Source organism: Thunnus albacares, chromosome 9 (assembly GCF_914725855.1).
Source record: "Thunnus albacares chromosome 9, fThuAlb1.1, whole genome shotgun sequence".
In the NCBI taxonomy this organism is placed as follows: domain Eukaryota; kingdom Metazoa; phylum Chordata; class Actinopteri; order Scombriformes; family Scombridae; genus Thunnus; species Thunnus albacares.
Genome location: NC_058114.1, coordinates 34,154,647 through 34,177,796, shown reverse-complemented (window position 1 = coordinate 34,177,796; position 23,150 = coordinate 34,154,647). Strand labels below are relative to the sequence as shown.

Here is a 23,150-nt window from a genome sequence, read left to right as displayed (position 1 = left end):
ATCTCACCCTCTCGTCTCCTCTCTTCTCCCCCTTCCCCTCCCTCTCGTCTCCCCTGTCCTCTCCTGCCCCCCTCCCCTCCCTCCTCTTCTCTTCTCTTTTCTCCTCTCCTCTCCTCTCCTCCCCTCTCCTTATCTCTCAGGACTTCTCCCTTCAGGTGGAACACTGGTACAAAAGAGAGAATGCTGATCAAAGTGACAGACAGAGAGCCCAGCTTCTTGGCCCACCAGGGAAATGGTTACTCCCCCTGTGACCCCCTTACTCCTGGAGCTCCCTCTGGAGGAGGCACCACCTCACGAACCCGCCGTTCCTCTGGAGGCAACCCACCCTCTGAACCTGATGGCTCCCCTGTTCTCTACACCGACCGCCGTCAGTCTCCCTTCCTGAAGCGGGCAGAGCTGGGCAGCACCGGCACCCAACGCCGCTCCTCAGCTGACTCCCAGCCTCCCTCGCCTCGCTATGCCTATGAGCCCCCACTATACGAGGAGCCGCCGTCGGAGTACCAGCCCCCACCCATCTATGAGGAGCCCCCCACTGACATGCACCTCACTGACTCCTCCTCCTTCTATGGAACTGGCAAGTCACCTGCTCGTAAGTCTTCAGCCCCCCTCTATCACTCCCCCAAGCAGGCCCAGTCCCCCTATGGCCAGCTGGTTCTGACCCGGCAGAAGTGTCCAGAAAAGACCCAGAGTCTGGAATACAGTCCTGTGGGAAAAGAGTATGTCAAGCAGCTGGTGTACGTGGAGCAGTCGTCTTCCAGCCCTCGCTTTAAGACAGCCGACCGTCTGCTGCGTTACGGCACTACAGGGGGCTACGGGGGCTCATATGGAGGCTCCTATACTCTGCAGCACAGCCAGTCCCTGATCAGGGACCCCCGCCTACTGCTGGACTACAGTGGAGAAGGTGGAGAGGGAGGCCAGAGGTTGCTTTATGAGGACTCCATATCCTGGACGTCCAGCCAAACCCACTCCCTCTCCTCCTCCTCCACTGGGGCTTTCTCTCCTGGCGGAAACCGCAAACGCAAGAGTCGCAAGCCGTCCCTCCCCCAGGAGCTGGCTCGCTGCGGGGGGCCAGAGGGGGAGCTGGCAGGTACAGCATCAGAGGCAATGCTGGCCCAGGCCAGGCTGGCATGGGAGGCCCAGCAGGTGATGAAACAGAGGAGCAGCTGGGACTCAGGGCAGGGAGGGGGGGTGGCGCAGGGCAGCGGCTCCAAGGATGGCTACGAGAGTGACGGGGCAGTGCCTCTGCCATTACCGGGACCAGTGGTGAGGGCATTCAGTGAGGACGAGGCGCTGGCGCAGAGCGATGGGCACCACTGGAAACGCAGCACCTTCGATCGGCTGGGCTTCCCTCAGGCCCTGCTGGAGAAAAGCCTCTCAGTCCAGACCAACCTGGCCTCCCCAGAGCCTTACCTTCACCCCTCACAGGTACAGCTGCATCCACATAACACACTCTGAAAATGTTATTTTTGCTGACCTCAAGTTGTTTAACTTCTTACCTTGCTGCAGTGATGTACAAGGGTTCTCAACTATACGTTGGCTGGGGTTACAGGTGCAACAAAACACACACACACACCACACCCAACAGTGAACCTCTCAACCAGAGAGGGCAGTAAAACACTGTTTTCAGCCTGCTGTTAAGTTACTCTAAAACAATAATAACTACAACAGGGCAATAATTTTAAACACACATCAACATACTGCACCTATTAACAGCCATCAGTTGATTATGAAGTTGTCTCAGGTGTCTCTTTATTGAAAGTACGCTCTTCTTAGCAAACATGTGACATACATCACATTATACCATATTATGATGTATTAGCATTTACAAACTATTAAAGGGATTTTAGGGATATTAAACACTCATTTGCTGGTTTATGAGGTACACCCAGCTAAACGAATGCAGTCTAATAAAACAGCCCTGCAGTAACATCAAACCATTAGGGCAGGTATCATGATCAGCTTTTGTTTAACTTGTTATCTAAAGCTGTTCATTAAACTTCATGGTCAGTGGAGGGTGTAGTTTCTGCTGTTGTCAAATTGTATTCCTTTATAATTACAGATGTTTCTAATCTTATGTCCACCTCATTTACATCAATGAATGGAAAAACACCTCAGTGTATAACCAATGCAATAATATAATTTAACAGCATGGCAACTACAGTCTCAAAAACAACCGTTAAGATGATTCAACACTTCTATAAAACAGGTTCAAGATAAAGTCAACATTAGTCCCTTGATGAAGGTGGGATTTATTACAAGGCTGTTGTATTGGACTGCATCAGTTTTTCCTAAGTATACCTAATAAAATGACAACTGATTGTATGTTAAATATCATGGTATTAAGATTATTTGATTAAAATAGTTCAGAACAACTTTTACTCATTTCCCACCAAGAAACAGATGTGTCATTGCACAAGTTTGAGTGGTCAAATGTTTCTGTGGCTCCTTGGTTATTCTATCATAGGAGGCTGATCAACTAGGCAGTTACAGAGCCAAAGTCATACACACACACACACACAATAAGAGTGAATGGCCCAGTCAGGCCTGATATCATCCTGTGTCACAGCCATGGATGTTCCATGTAACGCTGCCGTGCCTTAGATTGGCTTACGTAATGGTCACACTGCTGTCTGGTCCACCAAGAGACACTGTCACTGCACCTACAGTAGCACCAACCTCTGAAAATACACACACCTAGAATAGCAAAACAAAAGATGCCCTTGCATTAACTGTGTTATAATACATCATTATCCAGGTCACATCAGACATTTTTCTCTGGATAATGTAGTTCTGTGTGTGGGCAGTGTGAACACACCATGAGATAATACATCCATTACTGGTAATAACTTATTTTTATGTAAAATGATCTTTATGCCAGAGAGAAGCAATTCACACTTTTTGTCCCATTTTCCTGAAAGTTCATTCTTGACTTTGGAAACAGGAGCTAACAAAACATCTCACCTCAATGTAATCTCATTAAGTAGCTTACATGATCTTCATCAGCAGATGGAGGTTGCTCAGTTACCACAGGCAAGATGGTCAAACCTCCATTTCTTTCTTTATCCCAGTAAAAATGGACACTGGAACATCTACATTCCCATAGCAAATCGAAAAGCTGAAAGCTGAACCGAAAGCCCCAGAATGGCTTCTAAATGGATGTTGAGGTCTGAATGTTTTGTCAACTGCCCACATGTCGTTGTTTGTTGAAAAGTAGCATTGCTAACAAATCTGTGCTAATACTGTTGATATCTTGGTGCATTTCCTTTAAAAGTTTCATACTGAAAGCCTCCTGCTGGTTAGCTTTTGGAAAACCTTTAATGTGAAGCAGTGGGAAATGTTCAGTTTGCATCAGTTCACAGTAAAATTAGGCTGATATAGGTTGATATCTGAAAGTACGAACAGCGAAGTACTGAAACTAAATTCCAAACCAGATTTAGTTAGAAGCTACAAGTATTGAGAGCTGAACACAGGGTTCAGTGCAAGGCGCAGCTTGGAGGAGACCAGACTGCAGAACTCACTCAAAGAAGGTGTGCCCATTCTAAAAACTAGTGAAAAGGTATTACACTCAAATTTAAAGCCTTGCTCCTAGGAACTAATAAATTGCATATTATTAATTAACAGTTAGTTTGTTCAGTTTAAGAAATGCCAAATACACAATTTGACGGATTCTATGAATTAATATCTATAAATAACTACCATCTGTAACTCTAAATAGCCATAAACAATAAGCAAATGTTTTTAAAAGGATCTTACTAAGATTTTGCTATCATTTTTTCTTTCATTTATAGTGGTGCAAAGGGAAACAGATAGATGTAGAAATGACAAACTAGTTGTCCTTAGCACATTCAGTGTATTCATTGAGTTCAAAAGTATACCTTGCTTGTTCTCCTGAAAGCTCTAATGGGCCATGGGATTCCTGAAGATGCTGTATTATTCCAAGAGAGAAGCTATAAACTCACAATCTGTGTGTAATATCTTAGCAGTCTGGCAGGTAAAGCAGCACTGGAGATAAAGGATCATTAGATCCTGGTACTTTGGAGGATTAAAATAATTAATGAAGTTATCGTGCTATTGCATTATGCACTGTCTGTACGATTGGACATTGGACATGTATGGACATTTAAATCTATACATAAATAAACTTTAAAAAAATTAATTGTAAAGCCAAAGAGAAAAAAAGAAAAAGGTATAAAATATACACTAAAGGTCAAAGTTGCTGATCTGGGAAATGAGCATGACATGATGCTGGATAGGAGTACTGGCATCTTTTTATTCCTGTTCAAGCTCTGTACATAGTAATAGCATAAGTCATAGTTCAGATAGTTCACCAAAGAAACACTTGAAATGTGTGATATGCTGCTCAGTCCTGGTCTGAGAGCACTGTGACTTAACCTAAAACAAAACAAACCTGTATTTATTCACAAACAGAGGAATGGTCAACTTGTTTAAGTGTCATATGCCAGATATGAAATGAACATAGAAGCGCTGGTTAGTGTGATGTGCCTTTATCTGAGCCCTCGGAGGCCCTGGGGGGATAAGAGGGCTGGGCAGCATTTAGCCAAGAGGAAAATAGGCTGTCTCCCTTGCTGTCTCTCTCTGCTTCCACTCCGTCTTTCTCTTTCTCTTAAAATTCAGCAACACTTCAGTTTGAAGCAGAGAGCTGCTAAGCAGAATGCACCTTTGGTAGAAAAGAAGAAAAGCAGTGGAGAGTGAGAACAGAGAATGAAATGAACAGGGACATAGAAGAGAATTTATTCAGCCACAGAGAAGGACTGAGGATAGCAAAATAGATACCTTGTAACATTACAGACAGCAGTATATCAGCTACATGTCATAAACCACAAGCAAGTCTTTATTCTAAAGAAATCTCAATGACAACAGACAGATGTGAGTGCAGCAGAAACATATCAAGAGAGCAACATTGTATTTGTTAAAGGAATAGTACAACATTTTGATTAATACAGGTAGACTCATTTGCTTTCTTGCCCAAAGTAAGATGAGATCAGTCTCATGTCTGTGTGTTAAACACAGAGCTGAAGTCAGGCCTTTGTTAGCATAGCACAGGGCGAACAACTTGCCCCCCCACCCCACCATCCAAGTTTGACAAGACTAAGAGTCTATAGCCATGCTCTGTGAGGCTGTACTTAAACACAGTGGTGCTTTGAACTGGCAGTATAACGTGGACATGAGAATGCTAACATGCAGATGCAAAGCAGGCCATTTTATTTTAACGTGTTAGCATGCTATCATTTGCTAAAAAAAAGCAAGGTACACAAAGTACAGCTGAAGCTGATTGGAATGTTATTAGTTTTGCAGGTATTTAGTCATAAACCAAAGTACTGGACACATTCAAACTTCCACCTGATGATGCTGCTAGATGAAAAGTTTAGAGATCACTAAAATTCTTGAAGTCAGTCTGAGCAGGATATGAATGTCAGTGCCACATTTCTATCCAATAGTGTTTGAGACATTCACAAGAAACACTAATGTGATCATTATGGTGGCACTATAGGAGATCACCAAAGTCAGCAGGCTTCATCCTCCCGGGGACCATCAATGTCTGTACAAAATTCCATGGCAATCTGTGACATAGTTGTTGAGAGCCATGCTAGCAGCATGAACATGAAAATTCCACAATACAAAAGTACTGCGCAGAATGAACAGCTTACTGTTCTGTCCATATTTCTAGTTTTGAAGCCTTGCCACTAGTGGAGATAAAAGCAAACCTCGTTGTGTCTCCAAAAATGATCATTATTTCTTATTTTTTGGGCTCTGTTGCTTTACTGAAGAGGGAGATTGGAAGTAAGGTTCCACTATCTGCTGTTGTTTGTTCTGAAATCTGAAGCTCTCTGTCCTTTTACTGTTTGATACAGTAAAGCACAACCCTGGGTTAGAGTAAACCCTACACCCTGAGGCTGCTTACCTCCCAGTCACATGGCATCATGATAAGTGATGCACTCTCAATGTCTGGACTGTTTCTGGACCACAGGTGTCTTGCCTTCACTGTGGGGATGTCCTTCTCTGGCTATTGCTGCTATTTGTCATTGCTGGTCATATATCTATTATTATTATTGTTATTGTTATTGTTATTGTTGTTGTTATTCTGCTTCTCTTTTTTGTGGATTTTCAGTCAGCATCATCAGACCTGTAAACACCATCACACTGAAAATGTCTGAAATGTTTAAATTCATCTTCAATTTGTTAATTACCTATCTTGCAGCAGGGAAGAAGGGACAGAAATGTGATATAAATGTCAATAAATGCATTCACTCAATAAATAACTGTAGGCTTTATTGTCCCTACTGGTTTCTGTCAATCTTTGGTTGTTATTCCTGTGAGACAGGTATTAAATTGCATTCTATGTGGTATTAAAAAGTTGAACCATGCAGAAACCCTGTAAATAGTACCACTCACATGCCAAGTGATGGCAGCCTGACCGATCCTATTCTAAACCATAAAAGGTTCTCATAACCATGATGTTAATGTCTTGAATAACTTTCCCTGCATTGTGTTTTTGTTGATCCACAGCTGTTATTTCATAGATTGAGGAATAAATGGTCTCTTTGTTGCACTGAAATAACCTTGTGGATATTGACGTATTAACACGTCAGTATTAATCCCGGTCAGCTCCATCTGAGTAGCAGAGAAACTTTCAACTGTTGTGCAGCAGCAGAGATGAAAGAGAGATGAAAGACATTTTCTGTTTCCTCTCCTCATCATTGTCTGTCTTCCTCTGTCTGTCAGTCGGAGGACCTCGGAGCCTGCGCCCAGTTTGAGACCAGTCGAAATGCCAGGAATATGATGCCAAGCGCCAGCTGTGGCGTTTTCCCAGAATTCACCTTGAGAAAGCCCTCCTCAGAGACCGACATAGAGAACTGGGCGTCGAAGCACTTCAACAAACACACACAGGTACTGATTTCCATGACATCATGCACACCATGATATATCTGATAGCTTTTTCATTAGTGATCCCAGCTGTCTGTCTGTCTCTTATCTTAACTTTCATATCTAATAATCTCTCTAAAATGTTCTTAAATACTAATGCATAACTGTAAAAGCCATGGTCATGTCATTTCAACTTTTTCTTTCTTTGTTGATATTGAACACTTCAGCTAACTGTATGTCACATGCTACGTCTTAATTAATTCCCACATAGTTCAGAGATAGTCAGACATAAGAACAGTCAGTTAAACAGTGTTACTCTTAATGACTTGTCTTACATAGTGTTACACTGCTAGTGTGAAATATATTGTTTCAGTGATCAGCTGATCACTAATCAGGTTTAGATTCTCAAAAAACAGGCATGACATAAGCTTGAAGGCTCATTCTCCATCTTGGAAACAGCAGCTTCACAAAATAGTTCTCAACACAAAGTCCTCAGTTGTCATAGAGATGGTACATATCATATATCATCATCACCATATATGAAATACCATCATCTCCATGACACTGAAGAAGGCTGAGACATGTTGTTGAAGGAAACAAAGTAAGTTAGACCTTGTGAGTTTGAATTTATCTGTAATTTTTAACTGTAACTTTAATTGTTGTTTTAATAACAGTTACACCCATCCGGCCAGAAATACAGACACAACCACATTTTTCATCTTAACCGACTTAACAGAGCTCACACACACACACACACACACACACACACACACACACACACACACACACACACACACACACACACACACACACCAGCAGCAGCAGCAGCAGCAGCAGCAATGGCAACACACACATAAACCCTCTGACAGGACAAAAAAAAAAACTACAGTCAGGTCAGTTTGTTTGGGGAATGTCAGAACAAAGCAGTCTAGATGGACAGTGTGTTCAGGGCTGCTATACCTTAATGAATCCCTTCATATTGTCATGGTAAGTGCCGGCTTATTTCTCCAAAGGTTAGTCTTTCTACATCTACTGCTAAAACATTTTGAGAGTTGATGAATTCTAAATAATCTAAATAATTCTAAATAATAAGTGAACTCTTCATCTTTCACTACTCTCAAACATTTCTATACCTTTAGCCACTTCCAGAACATGCATAAATGCATACCCGTTTCTGTAATACATTTAATATTAGTATAACTATAGAAGAATTATAAATTGAATCTCCTTATTAGTATTACAGCTCTGAATGGTGATTTTGCTGTTTCATTGTTTGGTGTGTTTGAAATTAGGGATGTGCAGAGAGCCCAGTATTTGTATTTGTGTCTGTATTTGTTGAGGCAGCAAAATTATTTGTATTTGTATTCGAATAAAAGTGGAAAGAGGCTTAAAAATCCTGTTTTGTTTTCATGACACTTTTAATTTTAGAAAATTAAAGTGTTACAATAAGTGTTCATGAATAAACTACCTTACAAAGGAGGTCCCCACATCAGGTTCTTGAACTGGAGTCTCCCAGATCATAGACAACTGTGCTGACTACTGAGCTAAAACGTTACTCATCACTTCATTGCAGACAGACCTCTACCTATTTATACACCCATAACACAGAGACAGCACACCTTGTAATGTGTAGGGAGGAACTTCAAAGGCAATTATTGCTTTGCACTTTTCATCTATTGCCTATTTTTTATACCCTAATTTTGTGGAAAGGAGAAGGGGAACAACAGGTTTGGAGAGTCCCTTGGGAGCACTTTGTGTGTGTCAGTAGCTCAGCTTTATCTCTGGGGAACACCTCCAACAAATCATTTTTTAAATATTTGTATGAAACAAATATTCGTATAAAATCCACTATTTGTGCTTTGCCGAATAATGTATTTGTATTTGGGCACACCTCTATTTGAAATATTTGAAAGCTTGAAAATAAAATATTCCCCCCCAAATGTTTTTCCCACTGTGGATCTGTCTTCTTCTGTATAAAGTCCTATACTGATCTGCCATTGTCGTCTATGATCTGTGATTTTAATCTTCATCAGGGCAAAGTTTTTGCTTTCCATTGTTTCTTTCAGCAGTGTCTTGTCACACTTACAAAGCAAATTTTCACGTACAACAGCATTTGGGGTTAAAACATGAGTTGAAGGGTGCAGTATAGTTGGTGAGGAGTGCTCTCTGTAGTTCTGTTAGTCTTTGACAGAATATGGATTTGAATTGCTGTAATACATCTTTTCAGCCTCCTGTACAGTAGAATTGATCTCTCCATCTCTTCTTTTTGTGTTGTCTCAGGGTCTGTTTAGAAGAAAGGTCTCCATTGCCAACATGCTGGCGTGGAGCAGTGAGCCCATCAAGAAGCCTATGATCGTGACCTCAGATCGCTCTGTAAAGAAGGAGGCAGTTGACATCTTTAAGCTCATCCAGACCTACATGGGAGACCGTCGCTCCAAGGTCGACCCCCTCTGTGTGGCTCTGGAGGTCTGTAAATAACCACCGCTGTTTCCCCAGCTTAAACTCATTCACCCATGCACACAAGGCTGTACTCTCACTATCTAACATATGCCTCCATAGTGATTTCTTTGCCTTCATGTCCTTGCTGTGAACCTGGGACATCATTTTCGGGCATAGTTACAGTAGGACTCCAAGCTGAGATGAATCCTGATATGGAATGTGTATAGAAGTTTGTAGCAGTACTGCAGATGACTCTCCTCTCTGCAGTACTGCTGCTGTGTGCACGGGACTTCATGCTGTGAGCTGTGTGTCCTTGCTCACAGTGTGACTGCAGGACTACGGACTTTTAAAACACCTGGGCATTTTCAGGCTTCCAAAAAAATCCTTTTCTAGAGGCAGCTGCTTGAATATAAGACAAAGTGGAAAAAATATTAAACTCATTTTTGATGAAAGATTTTGATGAAACATCAGTATGTGACAGCAGACAGACAAAGTTGGTGCCTGGCTGCTGATCATCTAACAAGATAAAGATGCAGAGATTTTATAAATATGCAGATATTTTATAAAGATGCAGCCTTTGTTCTGTAAAAGGAGGATGAATGACAGAATCATGGATCCAAATGAATGCTAATGCTGCCCTGTTTCTGCTGAATATTGAAGTAAGCAAATGTTTGCCAACATGACAAATTTAAACCTGCATTAATAGATTTTCGACTTCGGGGTAGCGCCATTGTTTGAATTATGGGGGATCTGGGATGGGAGAAGGGAATCTTGTGGTGACGCAATGAATGATACAAAAAATACATCAAATATATTTAAAATATAGATTGTCATGTATTTGGTGTCAGGTCAACAATTCTCAGTATCCGGTCCATGCAGTGGAGCACACCTGACCGTGCATTCAGCATTCATTCAGCTGTACTCCTCAGTTGAGCTGGCTCTCTGTCTCTCTCTGTCAGGTGGTGGTGCGTGGTTGGAGCAACCAGGGTTTGCGTGATGAGCTCTACATCCAGCTATGTCGTCAAACCACCGAGAACTTCCGCTACGACAGCCTGGAGCGAGGCTGGGAGCTCATGGCTATTTGCCTGGCCTTCTTCCCCCCGACACCCCGCTTCCACACCTACCTGGAGGGCTACATCTACCGACACATGGACCCCCTCAACGACACCAAGGGTGAGGGGGCAAAACACACCCACTCCACAATCACTGCCAGTTATGCAGCACTGTTTTCATTATGTATTACAGGAATGACATATACATACACACCTGTGGTTCCTTGCTCCAAGCTCCTCCTGAAGCCTCCTCTGTCCTTGTCTCCTCTGAGATGCATTTAAGGCATTAGAACATCGGTTTCTGCATCAGAGCTGGAGGACAGAGAAGCAAGGACGGGAGGAAGAATGACATTATTCTCATGGTCACACGATCTCAATGCAGATCTAGTAACTTTTCCTGTTAAAGGACAGGTTCACAGTTTTTCAAGTGTATCTTAAACCAGCAGTCAGGTGTCCATATGAACAGTGAAAGAGGTTTTCCTCGCTGTAATCATTCCTCCTGTTCATACTGGATATTAAAAGATCCCCTTCAAAGTGATGGGGCACAAAATCCACAGTGTGTCCACACAGTAATTTTGTGCAAAAATATATTTCAAAGTTGATGTGAAGCTTATATGAGTCTTCATCAGTCTGAGTTAGTCATATCAAGTGGATATCTGACACATTTACAGTCTTTTTAGCATCAAATTCCCTCTTTGTGTCTCCTCAGATCATCAATACGATCACACAGATGTAGCATTTTGAAGATATTAATAAGGGAAAAGATGGTTGAGGTTTTTTATAATGGGCATATTGATCTAAAGCACAGTGAGGATCAATACCCCCCAACTGCAGGATGAAATGTCAGACAAGAGGGAAACTGTTACAGATCAAAAATCCAGCAAATATCTTCAGACCAGTTACTGCTCTTCTTCTAAGCAGAAAATCAATAAACTGCATTAAACCCAAACCTCATGTAGAATATCAGGTGTTGTAGAAAGCTCTGTAATGACAAACATGGAGGCCAACATGTTGGCTTATAACTACAACTTCCCACAACCATTATCCATAAGCAGGAGATACAGTGAGAGACATTCCCATAAAGGTGCATTTTAAAGGTGTTCCTGCTCTGTGCCAGACAGAATAGAGCTGTGCTGGTGCTCTGCTTCCCCCTGCAGGTAAACAGGATCAACACATCACTCTGGTCATCTCCCACAGGTGGCTCAGTGCTGATGAAGGACAAATGTTTATAGTCTGTCCTTGATGAATATTAAAAATATTAAACTGCTATTTTTTTCTGAAATCTTAACTCAAAGTCCACTCACTGTAGTAGCAGATTGTAAAGACACTTGAGCCACTTCTGTTTGCTCATGCAGACTGTTGAAAGCTCTGGAAAAAGCTAGTAAGTTGGCCTTGAGCTAGGATTATTTTGTCAGTACTGTTCCCCTAGTACTGTTATTTTCATGATGAGGATAAAGCAGAAGCTTGCAGAGGATGTTAGAGGTGATTTTTGCAAATAATTGAATAAATATATGCCTTGAATGACTACTTTTGTGACACTTTTAAAGGGATATTACAATGTATTTATTTAACACAAACCCATGACTGAGGCTGGTTTAAACACTGCTACAATTTACATATCATATCATAATACTGAGACGTGGAACACATGCATTTAAGCCACAATTCTAAAAAGCGACACACGAGCTTTACCTGTTGAGCAAACATAACACATAGAATAGGAAGAAAGGAGATATGTATATTATGTACATTAGGCATTACTTGAAAGTCTGACATTAATAACACAAACACAATGACAACATCATTGCTGACTGTAGTTAATGCAGATCAATGTGACACTAAAGCACTTGAAGCTCTATGTTGTACATATGTAGTAATTACCATCTAATGTCAAACTCTGATAAAGTAAGTCAGAAGTGTTTGCATGTTACCATGACTTCAAACCAGAGTGGTGTAACCTGAAGGGGAAGCCAAGCATAGAAAAATAAACTGCTGCTGGTCTGGCTACTTTACTCAGACTTCACTCTCAGGTTTAGTCACAAGAGATATGTTTCCATGGTAACAGTCTAAACGTGTAAAGCTATTCCTATTATCCAGAAAAGTAGGCTGATTTCAGTCTGTATCATCAGGTAATCTGGTTTTATGGATTAAAAGCCCTGTGAGTCCTCCTCTCTGTAACACTGCAGGCTGCTTCACCTCTGTCTGCTCTGTTTAACTCATTCTAATTTCCTGAGCTAAATGTGCATGCTGTATATGTCTTCTTTTCTGTCTCGTTCTAGGAGTGGCCATCAGCAGCTATGCCAAATACTGCTACAGGAAACTGACTAAAGCTGCTCTGACTGGAGCCAAGAAGGTAAGAAGCTCTGTCTCTGTCTGTCTTCATGTTGTCAGTTCTGCTAAGATCAAACATTCAAACAAATGTTTTATTTTAAAGAAGATAGGTGGGGCGCAATGTCCACAGACCTTTGTTGTTGCATGTTATAGCCCTGTCTCTCCCCTGTGTCCTGTCTCTCTACACATTTACTGATTAAATAAAGGCAACAAATGCCACAGTAAAATCTACCAAAAAAAAAAAAGATGTGCTCATGTGTCCAGACATATGTCTTTAGTTGTTGGGGATATGATATTGTATCCAAGAAGACACTACAAACACGGCTGCAAATGAATGAGTGAGTCAGAGCTCAGGCAGGTCTGTGCTGTGTCTGTTCCTCTGATAGAGATACTCAGTGTTTCTATGAGGAGCAGTAAATCTTTTGTACTAAGTGTGATGAAAGAACGTGACAGGGAATCACATTCAAGTGAAGTCAAGAAAATAGGTTGCTGAATTGGATTGGTGAAATTCAGAGAATAAACAATCAGACCTCTGTGTTCTCAGGTCATGTCCTGTTAGTCACATGAGCCAATTTGCCTAAAATACAGCATACAGTATCCTTGGTAGGCCAGATGTTCCAAGTCTGAGTATTTCATCTTGAGTTTGCCTCAATTTCAGATTCAGATTTTTTTTATCCGAATTTTAACTGATTTCCTGTCTGAATTTATGAACCCTAAAAAATACTTGACAGCAAGTATTTTGAAATGATACCATTTGAACTGACCAACTGGAATTTTTACAGAGGGGAATTCAAACTGTAAAATGCAGATAGTCTGTTTCCAAAGTATTATATTTCATTGCTATATATACAGTTCTATTTCAAATGTAATAAACTGTTGTTCATATACTCTGTAGTGTCTGTGTGTGTGTGTGATGCTGTATGTTGACTACATGTGTGTTTTTGGTGTGTGAGTGTGTTGGCAGGCAGGCAGCAGCTTGGCTCGGAGCCTGTGAAGCATGTAGTGCCAGACTCTCAGCAGGCCACTAACACAGATCATTTGTCACTTTTCGGACTCCACAGCACGGCCCGGTGTTTGACCGCTGTTAACCTGCTAATCTCTGACAGCTCTTTAATGAGCTGTGTGTCTGTGGATGCAGGAATGTTTGTCTCAGTGACATCTGAATACTACTTCTTACTGCTTTCTCAACCACATCCTTCAAGTATTCAAGCTGCCCCTCATCTGCACTGCTGCACTAAACATGACATGTGTCTCCAGGGTCTGCAGAAGCCCTGTCTGGAGGAGATCAACCATGCCAGGAACGCCATCTTCAGTCCCTCCATGTTCGGCTCGTCCCTGGAGGAGGTGATGGCGCTCCAGAAGGAGCGATATCCAGACCACCAGCTGCCCTGGGTGCAGACTCGCCTCTCTGAAGAGGTTCTGGGTCTCAATGGAGACCAGACAGAGGGCATCTTCAGGTGAGAGAGGAGGGAGCAGAGGGGCTTGTGACAGTGTGTTGTTTTTAGCCACACCAGCAGGCTTTAGCAGTGGCCATGTTGCTGAAGAGTGAAATGTATTTTCAAAAATTTATAATTTTACACTTAATTTACAACATTTAACAACATTACTAAGGGACGCAAAATGTGCAGTTACATGAACAATACCACACACACAATAAAGTCTCTGGTGGCTGGTCAGTGTTGTGTTACCTGGAATCCCACAATGAAAAAAAAAATCTGCATCACAAAAGCAGACAACTGAAGTTTCAAGTTATAATCCATAAGATTTTTATTCTATCAAATCTTTTTGATACTACTGTATATAAGTTCAGCATTTGTTAGCCATTTAATGTATTTGCATTTTGTAATTATCTATAGTATATAGTAGTCTACATTGTAAGTGGCAGGGCTGGAGTGGGAATAACATTTGACTAGGACTGGAGACACACCAGCACACACAGCCCACACCACAGTACACAGAGATTAACTATGAAACTCTAGAAACACCATTACAATGCTCTATCATTATATTTATATAATTTTGTAATGTTATAATTATTATTAACAGTTAGTCAGATCAGATTCTTTGGTGATTTCATAACTGTTTGTGAAGAAAAACTGTATCAGAAACACTTTTTATATTAAAGTGAACAACTATGACAGCTACTGTCTTAAAAATGACTTTATAACTGAGTCAACACACTTAAAACTAAACTAATTAGTAAGATAGCTGGTATTTACTGCTGTTCAGTTTACATTGTATCCACTCGCTACAAGTTAGTGTGGCAGAGTGTGAGATTAGAATTCAAAGTGGACAGTGCAGCAGTAAATACACCAGCACACTGAAGATGCTTCCACAGAAATGGTGAGTGGCCCAGTCTGCTCAGCTGAGCCAGTCACCTGAGCACACTGGCCCTCTTGCTTTCTCTCTTCCTCCTTTCAAAGGTCTCTCTCTCTCTTTATTGTTGTCTTTTTTTTACCCATTGTGCCATCAGCACAATCTGTATAGTGGCCCACTGGGAAATGTCCCGGTTGTCCTGACGGCCAGTCAGTCATCAGTAACTGGCATTGTCTATCCACAGACAAGGGATTCACAGCAAACAATGTATGTGCATGCTGACATGATGGGAGAGGAAGTGAACTTATTGTTGAAATGATTTGATTGTCTTCTTTATTAAAGCAATGTGACACAATGAATCCTCAGCCCTCAGTTTGTTTGGGTGTACTTTAAACCAACCAAAACTCTAATCAGCCACTTTAGGAACATTTGTTCTAGCTTAGCAAATAATCAGTTGAGCAGGTTACATGTTTTCCTGTTAGACTCAAACCCCCTCCAAGTAGACAGTGGTCCAGCTGATTGTATACAGTTAAAGATCAACCATGTAGAAATCAGGTGATGAAAAAATGCAAAGACAGAAGAGGAGAATGAGAGAGTGTAACCAGCCTGTGACCTTTGACCTCCAGGGTACCGGGGGACATAGATGAAGTCAATGCCCTCAAGCTGCAAGTGGATCAATGGAAAATCCCCACAGGGCTGGAAGACCCACACATCCCAGGTAAACACACACATACATACACACACACACACTGTTGCAGAGTGCTGCTGCTGAGATCACTGCTGGTCTCCTGTGGACCTGGTTCTGCTTCCTCACTGCTGTCACCAGGAGGAGGTTGGTGTCATGGGAATATCAGGAATTTTCACAAAAACAATACAGTATAAAGTTGCCTTACTTAGGTCTCTATGACAGCCAGATGACACTCCATGTGGAGGTCTGACATGTTATAGATGCAGAGTCTTAAAAGAGTTCTTGAAGAAATTTTCCAGGATGCAAAGTATGATTGAAAAAGGCCAAAAAATGAGACTGAAAATTCTTGACCTTGGAAACAGCAGTTGACAAATCTTTATGATTTAAGATCTTAAGTTCCTCAAAGTGTTGAAAAATTGATGCAAAAACATCTGCTCCATCCGCTCCATCTGCTGAAGATCGTGTGATTCAACCCAAAACTCCACAACAGCCACTAAAAGATTCTTGTCAGGCGTGTTGTGGTTAGACTGTTCATCAAGGCCAAACCTTTCTGTCACTGCTGGCTTTGAAGAGCTTTGAAGAGTATTTCTTTGCAAAGAACTGATTAAAAAACGAATCAGTCAGAGTTTCTTAGATTAATTACATACATGCATTTGATGGAGCAACATAAGGCACAACAACATGGATGTATCAGCCTGAATGATAACAGCCTGTGCAGAATTATCTCTATCATCTGATTTTTAAATGTTTTATTTCAAACTCTGAAGCGAGTCTTTCTCTGTGTGTCCCCAGCGTCTCTGCTGAAGTTCTGGTACAGGGAGCTGGAGGAGCCACTCATCCCTCATGAGTTTTATGAGGAGTGTATCAATCACTATGACAACCCAGAGGCAGCTGTCAACGTGGTGCTGGGCCTGCCGCACATCAACAAACTGGTGCTCTGCTACCTCATCCGCTTCCTACAGGTAACACACACACACACACACACACACACACACACGTCTTACCAGGGCCTATACTAAAGCAAATTGAACTGTGAAGCCAGGTCATACCCCCATACTGACATAGTTATTAGCATCATACTGGCTGACTATGACCACTGTTAGTGACACTGTAACAAGGCTCTGGTTGCAATAACAACATGTGACACTTGATACTTTTCCCAATGAAAAAGGGCTGATACTGGAGCTGACAGGCAAGCAACAGTGACCAAGGTGGACTGTAATAGGCTAAGACTCCTGTCTGTAAAACAAACATGGTCACAAACATAATTCTGTTAAATTTTTTTGTTTTTTTTTAAATGAAATGCCACTGAGACACACAGTAGCAGAAGTGTATGTAATGTGTATGTATGGCCATTAGAGGAATTACAGTTTAAGGCATTTAAAGGGTGGCTTCACCAAATTACAAAACAAAACAAAAATACTTCTCTCACCTGCAGCAGGAGTGATAAAAAAAAATCTAAACTGATATGGACTTTGTCACTTCTCATCTGAGTATGAGTTAGTGAGCATATTTCCTTTAAGTGTCGGTTCGGCCAAACTCTGAAAAATATTTTTCTCACTTCTTCTAGTAGTATCTGTCTAGCCAGAGAGTTTTGGTTTTGTTTGTGCAGGTTTCGAGATATCTGTCTCTGAGTTTTCTGCATCCACACAAATACAAGCTGAATGTAATTTAGTTTGTGCTGCTCTGAAAGACTAAAAGTAGACAGTCTGTGGATTATCCAGAGACACGTGCTGCGTCTGTACACACTATATATATTCCATACACACCATATACTATATTCAATATGCACTATATACTATATTCTATACACACTATATATATATATATATATATTCTATACACACTATATACTATATTCTAAACACACTATATATATTCTATACACACTATATACTATATTCTTTACACACTATATATATTCTATACACACTATATATATTCTATACACACTATATACTATATTCTATACACACTATATATATTCTATACACACTATATACTATATTCTAAACACACTATATACTATATTCTATACACACTATATATATTCTATACACACTATATACTATATTCTATACACACTATATGTATATTCTATACACACTATATACTATATTCTATACACACTATATATATTCCATACACACTATATACTGTATTCTATAACACTATATATACACTATTTTCCAAATGCATATTTTCAGTGCTGTGAGTGGTACAAACAGAATTCCATTCATCTCTATTATATTGGAGTGAATGTATAAATCTCAGCATTTACATGCACTGTAGTAAGCTGGTTATTGGTTATGGTATCTGTGTATACATGCAGCAGACCAGTGATGACATTTCTCCTCTATTCCACTAAGGGTCCATTACATGATGATATTTCAGTACAGAACCTCCAGAACTCTGTACATGAACAGCATTTCTGTATTAACAGGAGTAGAATTACTTTATCAAGCTGAGCTCCAATATCCCACAACAACCTTGCTACAAGCTCACAACTAGTGGGTGGCTGAAAGATGACAGGTGACAGGTGAGATGATGTGACAGTGATGTGTCACTGGGTCAGGTTGTTTCCAGTCCAGATTCAATAGTTATTTGGTCTGGATAAAAGTAGCCCTAGCCCAACAGTAATCAGGTTTCTTGTTTACATGACAGTTAAGAAATCAGCTCATACAGAAAGCTGGTTATGGCTGGCTATAACCTGGTTATGGTGCATGTAAACATACTGAGAGACAGATATCTCACAGCCTGGACATACAGAACCCAAACTGTCTACATGGATAGTATCTATAGTATCTGTCTATGCATACAGAAGGAAGTGATTTGGGTGAAACAAGCCTTTAAGCACTGGCTTCAGCATTCAGCTCTGGTTGCCAGCATCTCACAGCTGCAAGTGTTCCTAAAGAGACAAATGCTTTTAGCCACAGATCAAATTAGTATTGTATGCAAAACTATGTTTTAAAAAATGTTGATATATTGCTATTTAATACTCTTTCCAAAACTGTGCCAAACAAATCCTGACCAAATATCTAAGGTCCAGATCCAAGTGACTGTGCTAGCTTGAACATTAGTCCAGAGAGCATTAAACCAGCTATAAATATCTTAAATCTGACTTGAGGCAACCTGTAGAACACTCTGCTGTATAATGTGTGTGCAGGTATTTGCCCAGCCTGCCAACGTGACCATCACCAAGATGGATGTGAACAACCTAGCCATGGTCATGGCTCCCAACTGTCTGCGCTGCCAGTCTGACGACCCTAGAGTGATCTTTGAAAACACCCGCAAGGAAATGTCCTTCATCCGGGTGCTCATCCAGCGGCTGGACACCAGCTTCATGGATGGAATCCTATAGCCCCACCCCCACCCCACCACACACACACACACACACACACACACACACACACACACACACACACACACACACACCATCCATACTTTACCCCAAGCCTCCCCTATGCTCCCTTTAACCCCCTCCAGTTAAGCCCTGACACACCCCCCAGCACAGGAGCATCATCAGTTCACAGCGCTGCTGCTGGGTGAATACTTTGCATCTCCAACATGTTTACTTTTCTGGAACTAACAGTAACTGCCTTGATTTGAGTTTGTCCACTGTACACTTTGAGTTAAACCAGCTGTTTTTCTGTAGATGTAGTCCTTTAACATTTACAAAAGAAAAACACCAATATTTGAGTTTCAATGTTTTCAACAATACTGTGTGTGCCTTCACATGCATTAATACAATATACACATACAGTCTGAAAGAATTAGCAGGGATCTCATCATTTCATGTTAGTTGCACTGGCACACTCACTCTAAGGTTGATTTTAAATCCAGCTTATTTGTTTTATATGAACTAATTTTCATTATAGTTTTCCCCTGCTTAAACACACTTAAACAAATTGACACACACACACACGCGCGCGTGCGCACACCAGTACATGCACACACTGACATATTAAGTCTAGCTCCAGATTTCTACCTTCTACAGTGTACATTACCATCAACACAAAGCAAGAATGAACACTGAGATACATTCATTCAAACATACATTACACACAGAGTCACACACTGGCTCACCATAGGTTTCACCTGCACCAGATAGAGAGACTAGCTGCACTGTTCCATCACTACTTCTATCAGTGTCATGTCAGATTTCTGCCTCAGACAACCAGATTGAAAGATGAAACTGTGTCCAACATTTTGTATCACTGGCAGCAAACTGCATCAACAGCACTCAGAATGTTTTACACTGCCACAACCTGGTGGGTACAGAGGATTTCAACACAGAGGCTTGTTAGTCCTCCTGTGATTCTGTCCCTCTGGCATTGCTAAATTATGTAGTGTCAACATGTTGTCTGGGTCAGCCTCAAGATGGGAAAAGTGTGCCATCTTAACTTCTTCCTGTTAGTCAGATGTTGTCTGCCAGCAACCTGACTTCACTAAAGTGTAGCTGTAAAGGAAGACAGTGATGAGGTGATATCTCTGTTGGTCACTTAGCCATCAGGTGAGAAGAACATGGACACCATGTCATCCATAGCTGTGTTGTGACTTGAAGTCTCCAACACTATGTTGAGTAAGCAGACACATAACTGTGTTGGAATCTTTCTCTCTATATTGTTGCTTTTCTCCTAACAACACATTTTATCAAGTGTGAAATATAATGTTAATGCTAATTTGTCAACATGAGCTGCCACTCATCTAACTGTAAAAGTTCTTTTTCTGACACAGCTATATACTACACTGTAGGCTCTCTGCTAATAGCTTAGCATTAATTATAAGTGTTAGCAGGCTCAGTGCTTAGGCTTTATTATACACTATGTGAAGTGTTATCAGGTGCAATACAAACTATTTTAAACTAAAATTTTATTTTATCACTACAGTATATCAAGTAATAATGATCAGCTGAGTGGAGAAAAACTCTTCTAGTTAGTTAACTGATACAGTTATGAGCTAGCTACAGACTGTCTTTTGTTTCACCTGTTAGCAAACAGTTAGAAATGAGATTTAATCTGTCTGGTGTGACTACAAGGCTAGCGTGGGGGTAACCATCAGAGAATAATGAACACTCCCAGTTCAGTATAACAAGAGGTTTTCTTGTGTGTCCCATTGGGCCAACATTAAATGAATGTAGCATTACACTATGTTGACTGATAGTGAGCTAACACTTGTGAGCCAATGTAACTTTTGATTGACAGCAGCCACAGTGGCCACAAGTGATGAAGGTAAATGCTAAAACATAGTATAATAGTAGCACAAGTAGAGAAGAGTCATTAAGTCAGTAAATTGATTACAGAGAAATATCTATCTAAAATTTGCTAACATTAGGCACCACAAGCTACTGGTCATATCAGACCAAGTAAGACTGTAGCAGCCAAACATTTGAGTGTACTGAACTGAGCAACAGTAGCAGTATTCATTATAAATTCAACATACTGTTTATGGGAGGATGGTTGTGTTACTTATTTCAAATGTTACATAGTCTCACATTAAGCATACACTATGGTTAGTGGTAGTGCTATTATGTTGACTGTACAGTATAGTAATTGCTACACTTACTTAGCATGCAGCACTGGAGTCAGTAACCTATGGTTCAGGTGGATTCTGGAGTCCATGTTCTAATCACTTAACACAGGGATGGGCAGTCACATGGAAGTCCAACCAAAATACTACACTATCATCTTCAGTATTTAGTTCCTCCTTACTGGTTGAAACTGAACCAAAAAAAGGAAATCAATCAGCAACTCTTGCCTTGGCTCCATGACAGATGATCGTCTATCCTTGGTTGTAACATGTAAACTGACCAACAGATCTCATAACTATCTTGTACCCTTTAGCATTAAGTCATCTTGAAGATATCTGGTCATGTCTGTCCATTCTGCCACAATATTTGGTGCTGTCCAGTCACTACTGTTGACCACAGCCCCTCTGAAGCTCACGAGCAATAGATAAGAGTAGGAGGGATGCAGCGGCACTGCCAAACACACCACAACATGCTCGTACTTCAGAAGTTCCAGCTCACTCACGAAACCCCCCCCAGCCCCATCCTCCCACCCCACCTGACCCCACAGAAACTTTAACTGACTCATCCACCCTCACCACCACCACTGAGCCCCAACAGGCCTTTCTGCTCACTAATGATTTGTGAATGTGTCTACCTGTCTGCGTGCTTGTCTGTCCTCCTGTCATTGTTTACAAAATGTACCCGTCTCTTGCATCCATACGGTCTTTGTCTATGAGCAAGTACTGTTGTTTATTGTATTAATTTGAGATTTTTTGCTGTATTTAACAGAATATGTTTTTTAACCCATTCTTTTTATATGATTTAATTTATTTATATTTATTTGAGGAGATTTCCTTAATGCCTTCTTGAGATATTGTATTGTAGGCTCCAGCGTGTGTGTTTTTGTTAAGGCACATGTATGTATGTGTGTGTGTGTAAAATGGCATGAATGTGTGACTGAGTGTGTGGTTTTCAATATGATAGGGCACATACATGTTGATGTATGAATGTGTGAGTCTTGCTGTACCAGTTTGATTCATTTGAGTTTTTGGTGACACATTGAAAGGATGATTGTGATTGCTCCATGGAGACACATACACACACACACACACACACACACACACACACACACACACACACGGACCATCCTGGCAGATGACACTGACTTCCACCTTCAAGGTCCAAATGACACTCAGTCTCACTCACAGTTAATGTTTGACTAAATGAACCCTTTTCTTGTGAAGAGACTGTGATGAGTGTCACTGTGTATGTGATGTGCAGCTCACTCACTCTGACATACACATACCACATAGATTACATGTACATTGACACTGTACAGACTATGTAAAAATAAGTATATACAGAAACAAGAGAGGAAAAAGCACCATATGTAACAGTGGAAACTGCTGTGGAAGTTAATGTAACAGGGTGGGGGTTTCCTTCATTTTTCTTAGAGTTTTTTTTTTAAATCTTGAAGTGATAGTTTCCTCACATTGAAATAGGTTTACAAGTGACGATTTAAACCCTTTTCTGAACAGTCTGGACTACGCAGGTTCCCACCCATCAAATCAAGTACCAGAAAGTATTTTCAAGCCCCAGTATCTGTAACTGTAGGTCTAATTCATACTTCACAAAGACGTGACTTATCTGGAGGAAAAGTTTTTTTTTTGAGTTCTGGGTAAACCAGAAATTTGAGTAGCAGAAGCGACCACCAGCCACCCCAGGTTACATCATCAAACTACTGCTGAATGCAAGAAAAGCATTATGTTAACCTCCTGTGACCCAGTAATATCTCCAAACATTCTGTGAAGCACATCAACTAGACAAATGCACATTCAGTGCACTAACATATGTGTTGTTAGACAGCTAACAGCTGCAGTACTACTGTAAAGATGGGAAATGATTCATCTTCATCTTACTGATGTCACAT

General features: G+C 40.9%; 1 protein-coding gene across 2 annotated transcripts in view; it reads left to right on the top strand.

Moving 5' to 3' along the window:
• The window catches only part of arhgap39 (Rho GTPase activating protein 39), a 103,581-nt gene extending 82,149 nt beyond the window's left edge, over positions 1–21,432 (top strand). For both annotated transcript variants that reach the window (XM_044360550.1, XM_044360551.1), the window contains 9 exons: positions 141–1,425; positions 6,745–6,909; positions 9,166–9,351; positions 10,284–10,497; positions 12,656–12,729; positions 13,965–14,164; positions 15,650–15,741; positions 16,504–16,673; positions 18,878–21,432. In XM_044360550.1, the coding sequence (XP_044216485.1) occupies positions 141–1,425; positions 6,745–6,909; positions 9,166–9,351; positions 10,284–10,497; positions 12,656–12,729; positions 13,965–14,164; positions 15,650–15,741; positions 16,504–16,673; positions 18,878–19,072 (2,581 nt within the window). In that variant the 3' untranslated portion in view covers positions 19,073–21,432. The remainder of the gene's footprint in view (positions 1–140; positions 1,426–6,744; positions 6,910–9,165; positions 9,352–10,283; positions 10,498–12,655; positions 12,730–13,964; positions 14,165–15,649; positions 15,742–16,503; positions 16,674–18,877) is intronic.
• The last annotated feature ends 1,718 nt before the right edge of the window (positions 21,433–23,150 follow it).